Source organism: Cololabis saira, chromosome 11 (genome assembly GCF_033807715.1).
Source record: "Cololabis saira isolate AMF1-May2022 chromosome 11, fColSai1.1, whole genome shotgun sequence".
Lineage (NCBI taxonomy): Eukaryota > Metazoa > Chordata > Actinopteri > Beloniformes > Belonidae > Cololabis > Cololabis saira.
In genome coordinates this window covers 31,110,534-31,119,824 of record NC_084597.1, presented here as the reverse complement: position 1 = coordinate 31,119,824, position 9,291 = coordinate 31,110,534, and the positions used below count along the sequence as shown (strand labels likewise).

The 9,291-nt window shown below is 38.5% G+C and overlaps 1 protein-coding gene across 1 annotated transcript; it reads right to left on the bottom strand.

Moving 5' to 3' along the window:
- Positions 1–4,113: 4,113 nt before the first annotated feature.
- Positions 4,114–8,390, bottom strand: LOC133454713 (uncharacterized). The gene is made up of 6 exons (XM_061733439.1): positions 7,801–8,390; positions 7,026–7,073; positions 6,351–6,465; positions 5,092–5,287; positions 4,894–4,994; positions 4,114–4,697 (listed from the first exon to the last, which is right to left on the bottom strand). The coding sequence occupies exons 1-6, from the start codon at positions 8,153–8,155 to the stop codon at positions 4,511–4,513; spliced, it is 1,002 nt and encodes a 333-aa protein (XP_061589423.1). The 5' UTR covers positions 8,156–8,390; the 3' UTR covers positions 4,114–4,510.
- Positions 8,391–9,291: the final 901 nt, after the last annotated feature.

The following is a 9,291-nucleotide window of genomic DNA, read 5'->3' as shown; positions in this document are numbered from 1 at the left end:
GTCAAATGTTCTTGTAAAGCTCATTTTAGCTCTACCGATGGTTGAGCTATACATAATTGCATCATATTATATTTTATACATGGCACATCCATTTATTGCACAGCTCAATACTGAGTGTACTATACTAAGGTAAGTACAATTGTCTGTTGACTACAGTATTTCATATAGCTCAAAGCAACCAGCCATATCTGAAATGGTCTCAGATGTGTCTCCAGCAGCCACGACACAGTCCGTCATATATTGCAGACTGCTGTTATTTCAACAGAATTGTCTGCAGCTATTCAACTGCATTTCTATAACTCCCTTTGTAATAAGATGAGATGGTGACTGCAGTCCTTTTTCTCAGTTAACTATTTCATGCTACCAGTAAAACATTGTACATTTCCTTATTTTCACTTCCTGTTGTTTTTCAACTTCCCTCATGAATTCAGTCTTCGAATAAGAATCCTCTTTATGGAACAAAACTGCATCACACTGATGTGGAGCTCCAGCTCAAGCAGAGCCTAAATGTGCAGACAAAGAGAGAGATCATTTAAATGCAGGGATGGTGCCTCAGAAAACAGCCCTGATAAAAAGTAAGACAGAAAAGAAAAGGCAAAAAAAAAAACAAGGCACCAAACACTGGCTGAGTGTGACAAGCCATCCAATGCAGCAGAGCTACACTTCTGCTCTGTGATGAAAATAAAACACACAAAGCGGTAGCTCTTTACTTGTGGTTTCAATGGCAGCGCCTCACGAGGCTACAGCTGGCTCAGAGCAGCTCTCATCACTGCAGCGCTGTATGCATGTCAATAGCTCTGCACCCACTTGGTCTTAACAGCTGAAGTCTGCCAATTCTCACTTTTAACAAAGAAGCAGTGATGCAACAAATTGGGAAGAAAAAGAAAAATGTCTTTTCCTGACAGAAATGTGGTTATATTCAGACACATGTTGCTGCAGTTTGGTTTTAACTTGTAGCTGAACCATGTTGGATGCTGTCTCTTTCACATCTGTTTATGCGTGTGTAGGTGTGTGTGCATATTTGGTTTGTTTAAACAGATTGCTATTTGTGTTTTTGTAACATACAAAATTTTGAGAAAATACAAATGTCCAAACTTAGTGTAGCATATTTGTTAAGGTTTGGTAAACTGTTTAAGGATGACTGGAGGTCTTCTGTATAAATGGCACCACCCAGTGGGTGCTTACAAAAAGAATATTTGTTTCTAAGTAAAACACATATCCGGTTTCGTCTACTGACAGATGCAGTAGAGTTAATATTTTACTACCTCAGGATCAATTCACAGATTCAGTCTTTTCACCTGTATATGGTCCGGTTTCAGTAAAGGTGCTTACCGTAAACTGTTTTTGATCTGGTTAAAATCTGTCAAATGGACAAACATGAGTGTCAACTCGTTGGATTGTACTTAGTTTATTTGATTATTTCCAAACCTCTGGAGGTGGAGTAAGCCAGGCTGGTGTTGGGAATGTCTGTCCTGTGTGTTTTTCTTAATCCGCCTTCTGTTGATGCACAATTACAAATATGTATGTTAAGAAATGCAAGGTATTTTTTTGTAATTGTCAAATTTGATAAATCTATAGCCTACACCGGCTCATAAGGGTTCACAAGGGGGTAAAAAGCTACGAGGCACATTTTTATTTGAAACATTACTGTATGACAAACTAAATAGCTGCCTTCAACAATAATAACTTAAAGTCATCATGACTCAATTTCAGCCGAGCTTAAGCTGTTATGTAGAGAGCATCGTATTTGACTCAAGAGCAGGGCTCTCACGTTTTGAAGTCTGTTTGGAGTGAGATGTCTCATGGGGGGGTGCTCATTTGTAAGATGGGCTGTTGGAATTTCTGTGCAGTAAAGCTAATAATTTCCCAGCATGAGAAATGTCATGTTGGCGTGTGAATTTGTTGATATATGCATGTGTGTAACGCTCAATGCGTGAGCCCTGTTGAAGAGTATCTTGGTATCTTTGGGGCATGGTTGACTCAGCCACTAAAAGGTGCCTACTAGTCAAATCATTACTCCCCCACCACCGTGCTTGACAATTGGTATGATAAGCTGTGTTTTTTAAACTTTAACAAAGTCACAAAGTATCTCCAAAAAGGTCACAGCATACTGCCATGCAGTTTTTAAAGAGAAGAGGCTTTCTACTGCCAATCCTTGCAAACAACCCATTCTCATCAAATATTAACTTAATTGCACTAATATTTAACATGCTAACTGAGGCAACCACTCCCTTTATTATTCTCTCATACTTTAGATAGATGTTTCCTCTGTTTTTCTGTTAACTTGTTTTTCAAAAACCACTTCCTTTTAGCTGAGAACCCCAAGCCACAGTGGGTTAAACTTAGTTACACACAGAGATAATGCAGGACGGTGTAGGTATTGAGGCTGTTAATGTACCAAGTGCATAAACAGGAAAGGCCTTCGCTTTATCTTAAAATCCCCCTTCTTCATTCACACACACACACATATATATATATATATATATATATATATATATATATATATATGTATATATATATATATATATATGTATATGTATGTATATATATATATATATATATATATATATATATATATATATATATATATATATATATATATATATGTATGTATATATATATATATATATATATATATATATATATATATATATATATATCGGTATATATATATATATATACATACCGGTGTATATATATATATCTGCAGTGGTCATCTTAGTTGGGTTCAGGCTGGGTCTAAGTAGGCTTTGTTTTGCAAAGGAATGGGACCTCCGCTCCAGTAGGTTGTACTTCAAAAATGAAGAAAAGATGACTAAGCATCCAACTAATAAATTCATATTAATCACTGAGTCCAAATTTCCCGCCCCGGTGGACAGCCACAAAATATCAGAAGTATAATGTCGCTGATGTAGACCTCTTCATTCCATATGTGCTCTTTTTGTCTGCCCACACATTTGCAAACTTTCCAAAATAATATGTGTATTATTTATGGTAAAAGATCAATGACACAATGGCTAGTCTGATCCCTCAAAATATCCACAACCCAAAGCAACAATCGTGTGGTGAAGAAACCCGTTAAGAAATACACGTACTGTTGGCTATTATGTATTTCATGATTGCAAAATGTTGTGTATAATTCCAACATTAGATTTACAGGTCTCATTGTTGCTTTACTGAGTTTTGGTTTACTAAATTGTAACAATATTTTTTTTCTAAGGTTGACCGGGTAATCAGCAGCACAGGAGCACCACAGGGGACTGTACTCTCACCATTCCTGATCAAACTGTACACCTCAGACCTCCAGTACTTTTCAGAGTCCTGTCATCTGCACAAACACTCAGATGACTCTGCAGTGGGGTGTATCAGTGATGGCCAAGAGGCTGAGTACAAACGAAGGAGATGATTGTGGCAGTTGCAGCAAGATGTTGAACATCTTCTGCAAGTCAGTGTGGAGAGTGCCATCACATCTGTAGTCATCTGTTGGGGGAGCAGCATCAGGGCAAGGATTTAAAGAAACAGAACAAGTTCATAAAAGAAAGCTGGCTCTGTTCTGAGGCTGATTGTTTGAAGGAGGATACTTCATAAAATAAAGGAGATCATGGACAACCTTGAGCATCCTCTGCACAACACAGCGATTCAGCAACAGAGCATCTTAAAAGGTTTCTTCAGATCTACTGCAACACAGAGCGCTACAGGAGATCCTTCCCTACAGAAATAACCTTCTACAATGACTCCTTGAGGAGACTGAACTCATGAATACTGCAACAATTCATTTCTCTTCAAGGATTAATAGAATATTTTAGAACTTGAATTTTATGTTAAATATCCATTACAAAAATAAAATTCATAATGTTAGATAAGCAGATTTTAATGGATGGATATAATGTTATAATATATGTTATAGAACAGGGGTCGGCAACCCGTGGCTCTAGAGCCGCATGCGGCTCTTCAGCGCCGCCCTAGTGGCTCCTGGAGCTTTTTCAAAAATGTTTGACCTTTTTTTCCTTTTTTTCTTCTTTTTTTCCCCCTTTTTTCTTCTTTTTTTCTTCCTTTTGTTCTCTTTATTTTCTCTTTTTTTTCTTTTTTCCTTTTTTCTCTTTTTTTTCTTCCTTTACTTTTTAATCTCGACATTTCAACTTTTTTCTCGAAATTTTGACTTTTTTCTCAACATTTCGACTTTTTTCTCGACATTTCGACTTTTTTCTCAACATTTCCACTTTTTTCTCGAGATTGTACTTCAACATTATTCTCGAAATTTTGACTTTTTTCTCCACATTTTGACTTTTTTCTCCACATTTTGACTTTTTTCTCCACTGTTCTCCTTTCACCATTTGCCTTCATTCTAAGGCTTATACAAGACCTTTCATTTTTTGTGGCTCCAGACATATTAGTTTTTTGTGTTTTTGGTCCAATATGGCTCTTTCAACATTTTGGGTTGCCGACCCCTGTTATAGAACAACTGGTATAGATCATTAAATTGTTCAAATTTGTAGCCATTACTCATTGTTTATTTGTGTAGATGGTTTCTCAGAGCATTACAAGCGCCACGCTGTGGTAGTTTTGAAACTGTCACGGGTGAGTCTTTTTCAAGAAGGCTCTGTGCAGTCCTGGTGCTCCTCTGTCCGTCTGGAATTTTGGAGCTGACGCTCTGCCTGAGTGCTGGAAGGACGATTCCAGAGTGACAGGCTCCAGACCTGCAAGAGAATATAAGGGCAGAGAAAAAAGAGGCCATTTTAGGGATTTTTACAGCAGCTTGTTGCAACGTAGCTTTACTGAGGAATGGGACTGAATAGCACACAGAGGGAGAGCTGCACATGGTTTGTCTGGAAACATCTTGCAACGTTTTTCAAACTCATGCTAGTGATGCAGAACATAGTGATCTCACTTTACCCATTTCCATTTATGAAGTAGGTCTTCGCTGGAATGTCATTTTGACGGGTGATTTTCTTGCTCAATACGATGTCTCTCCGCACTGTTTTCATACATATGATCTAATTGACACAGAAGTTATAAAACATTATCTTCTGCAGCTTTCACGCTTGATATCTAGCGTACTCCAAGTGATAGCGTTCAAAGACGGGCACTTACTTCCTGAGACTGTGATCTGTTTGCATTGGAAAGCTGATGGATGATGACCTGACACTCCTGCAGTGTGGGAGCACGCGGTGGATGGGAGGGATTGCTCCGGATTTGCAAAGGGTGTAAGGAAGTGATGAGGGGTCCCTTCGTGTCTGCACCATGGTCCAGCCTGACTGATCCCGGAACTTTGATGCCTTCTGCAAAGCTTCTCACCATTATTCAGTGAGATAATATTAATCAAAGGCAACATGTCACCTGTTGTAGTGAGTCAATGTCGACACTTCATGCAGTTGATTAGTGAAGATCAGAGTTTAGAGGCAGCATCCCCAGTTCATATGTCAAAGTGTCCTGTACGGTACCCCATGTTGCCCCAATCCATTCATCAGGCTAAATAAAAAAAAGTGAGCGTATGACTGAGAAAAATCACTGTATCCATAAAAAAACTAGACCCTAAGAAGTACTTTATGAATGTGGCCTGAAGTGTGAAAGCAGATTGAGTTTTCAACTGGAACTGAAAGGCGTAGCATAAATGTAGGCCATTAGCATCCATGCATGATTTGTTACATCAACAAAACCATTCACACATGCACTGCAGTACTGGAGGGCAAACATGTTGGAAAACAAATGTATGCCATTTTTACAGCATACTTTTATTGAGATTTTCCAGTCAGCTCCCCCAGATCTCGAGAATATTACAGAGTAATGTGATGTGTAAACAAACGCCTGTGGTCCCGGAGCACTGACTGCAGTAAAAAACGGAAAAATCATCAAATAGCCTAATTTGTCATACTTGACAGATGCTCTCCAGGGAGAAAGTGGCTAATACTAATGCTGATTATCAACCTGGAAAGCTCAATTTACTGATTTATTTGCATGTGCTTTATATGGTATAGAGTTTTTTTTTTAAAGAAGAAAACAATTTAATCAGCAACTTACTTCTGTCTACAGATTAGTGTTCTTGTTCATATTTGTATTTATCACTTGCTGTGCAGTATGTGCCAAGTATACATTTGAGTGATAGACACATCTGATCTTGTCCAACTGTCCATGTTTGGCGGGATTAACAACGAAGGTCTCAGTCTCATCTAGTTTACAATCAATTACTTTCTAAGTTTGCTGTTTTCACTTCCCATTTCTTTTTTTTTTCTTTATTTATGGCTGATGTCTTTTAAAAGAGCCATAAATCCCTCCTAAAACCTAATCACCCTACTGCAGGTGTACACCAATTCGTTGAAATGCCAAGATGATGTCGGCGGATGTAAATTTACCCAGATTCCTGGCCCTGCAGGGGCCGAGTGTCCTGCAGGGGCTCTAAGTAGAGGCTTGGGCAAGCTCCACTACTCCGAACGGTTGCTTTATATGTCCGTCGGCTGTTTGTCAGGCCTACAAGGAAGGAGACGTGACGAGCCCAATTAAGTTTGTTGCATCACAAGAAATTTGCATTAGCCACCGAGCCAAACTTGAACGATTAAAACAGTTGCCAAATATGTTAAATTAGGTTAAAAAAAATCCCAAGAAAAAAAAAAGAAAAAGGAGCGGGTTTTCTCTGCATTTGAGATACTGGGACTGAGCACAATGAATGACACCGATTCAAACCCTGATTAAATAAACAACAAAAGTTATCACAGGGCACTTTACTGTTTACTTTAAGTTCAAATAAATAATACAAGTCATTGCAATTCCATTCAGCCCCATTCATTGTAGGTGAATTTATATAATGCAAATTCATAAAAACGTGGCTAAGGAAACCAGCACGTCATGTGCATGACAGTGGGTGACAGTGAAGAGGAGGAACTGCCTTATAACAGGAAGTGACCCCAACTGAACCAGACTCAGGCCAAGTGACTGGAACAGTAATTCAATAATATGTTACATCATTCAGTAGAACATGGATTACAATAGACCTACAATGACAACAATAATTAATCAAGATTATATCTTACCTTTTCTGCTTGAGTCGGAAGCCTTCATAATCATTTTATACTGCAACTCTGCAACATCCATGATAAGAGAACTTTAGAAAACAACATACTCTAGTCTGGGTGAGGTGCTGACTCTTTTACTTTACTTAGATAGACAGCCGGGGAGTCTCCTGCTGGGTGGTGTGATGCTGTTATATTGTGACACCTGATCTCTCAAAACCCTGATGTTGCTATGCGACCGACATAGACTGAATGTACCCTGGTCAGGACCTCATCAGGAGACAGTCACGTCTTTGTCATTCATTTATCAACATCATTACAGAAGGTGTTACTGAGTCCAGCCCCTCTTACATGGAAAATAATAAGGCACATTTTTCAGACAAACTGTTTGCCCTTCTGGGGCAGAGCGGAATGATTCATTAGTACATTCTCACCATGAATAATGAGCTATTCAGTGTTTCTGTCCATCTCAGATCAAACTAATACAGGTGGATGAGATTAACATTTAACACTCTATTACTCTGGTTTTTTCTTTTTCTTTCAGCCTTTTTTTTTTTTCAAATTTGCACATCAGCAAATTTTAAATTCAGCAGGCATTTCTAAACCATGGGGGATAATAATAATAATAAAATAATAATAATGATAACAATAATAAAAATAATGATAATACTAATAATAATTATAATAATAATAATAATAACAATAATGATAATACTAATAATAAAACACACAAAGCTCCAACTTGTCTAAAGCTCTAATTTTTCACATCATATTTGTCAGATCATTGAGCTCATACCTTTATTCTCCCTCCTGAGATAGTCTATCTCTGCGTGGAGCTGCTCCAGAGTTTGCTGGTGTTGTTGCTGCAGGAACTGGATGTTCCTCTGCAGTGATGCGATGCGGTGATCCACCACGCCGCGGGAACAGGCCGCATCTGCCGCTCTCGTCCCCGGGACCACGGGCAGCCGCAGCTGCGGCGGCGGGTTCACCGGTGCTCGGCTGGCAGAGCCCGGGTGTCCGAGGCGCCCGACTCTGCTCCAGCGCGGTAAGCACCGGGACGGCGGAAGGTTGTTCCTCGACATCGCTCTGAGGCTCTGAAGGCCTTCACTTCTTCCCGAGCGAAGAAACCTAAAACTAGGACCTCTTTCCATTACATTTAATTATTCTTAAAACATATTGTTGTTCTATAAAAAAACAAAACAATAGTTGGCTTAAGTAGAATATGAGCTGCTGTTTTAAAATAGTTTGCCTGCCCTTTGGGACTCATTTGACATGCGCTTCACGGATACACAGCGTTGCCATGACAACTTATTTTTTTATGTGGCAACAAGGCTGTCAGGAGAAGACTCCACTTATCACTATTTATTTATTCATAAACATACTCTATTATATATAATATATGGGTGTGTATGTTTTGAAAAGAAACTCAATACCCATGTTTTAAATGTAGCTTTAAAATCTTTTTTTGTATTTTTATTTGTCTTTTATATAAGTAGGCTCATATAAAAGTCTAAGTTGTGTTTTTTTAAGTTAAGATTTAAATGACATTCAGAGTTATATATTTATAGACCTATTTAGTCATTTAATTAGCCTACTTGTGTTTAAATCCTTAATCCCCAGTGTTTCCTTTCTTCTGTTATTGGTGTAGGTCTAAGGCGTGTGTAGGTGTGTGTAGTTGTGTGTATGATGTGTATGATGTGTATGATGTGTGTGATGTGTATGATGTGTGTGATGTGTATCAGTGGGTGTCATTTGCATTAGGATGTTTTGGTGGTAGAAGCAGGGATGGTTTTAAGAAAAAAACTATTTCTGTTGCTTCTGTTTTAATCATATAAATCAGTTTGTGTTGCCCAAGTTCTTTCAGAAGTGCTAATTAAGTGTGTGTGTGAACAGAAGCTATGAATATAGTGCCTTTGAAAAGCTACTGATTATGAGGGAATCATTGGATATGAAACCGCTTGAATGTTATCCACACTGGGTTATGGTGTATTTCTCCAGACAATTTAATTTTCTAATGGGAAATACATTTTCAGTAGAAAGTGTGTATCAGCATCAGAGAGTTCCTCATCAAGCCATCACCAACAAGCTCCTTCATACTGGTACAGTAAATGACTGACAGACAACTTAACCACACACCAGTTCAGCAGTTGCTCCTGTTCCCACTTCCCTTCCAGTAAAACAAAACTCAGCATAACTGAGGTGATGACAGCCACAATATCTCAAGCCAAATCAAGCCTTTCTTTTTAACTTTATTCAGATGCAGCTCCTGCACAGCAACGGTTACATC

Coding starts and splice junctions, on each gene's coding strand:
- LOC133454713 (XM_061733439.1), bottom strand. CDS start 8,155: ATGGAAAGAGGTCCTAGTTTTAGGTTTCTTCGCTCGGGAAGAAGTGAA. Junction 7,074..7,800: donor TCTCAGGAGGGAGAATAAAG/GTATGAGCTCAA, acceptor TGGATGTTGCAG/AGTTGCAGTATAAAATGATT. Junction 5,288..6,350: donor CTGCAGGGCCAGGAATCTGG/GTAAATTTACAT, acceptor AATGGTGAGAAG/CTTTGCAGAAGGCATCAAAG.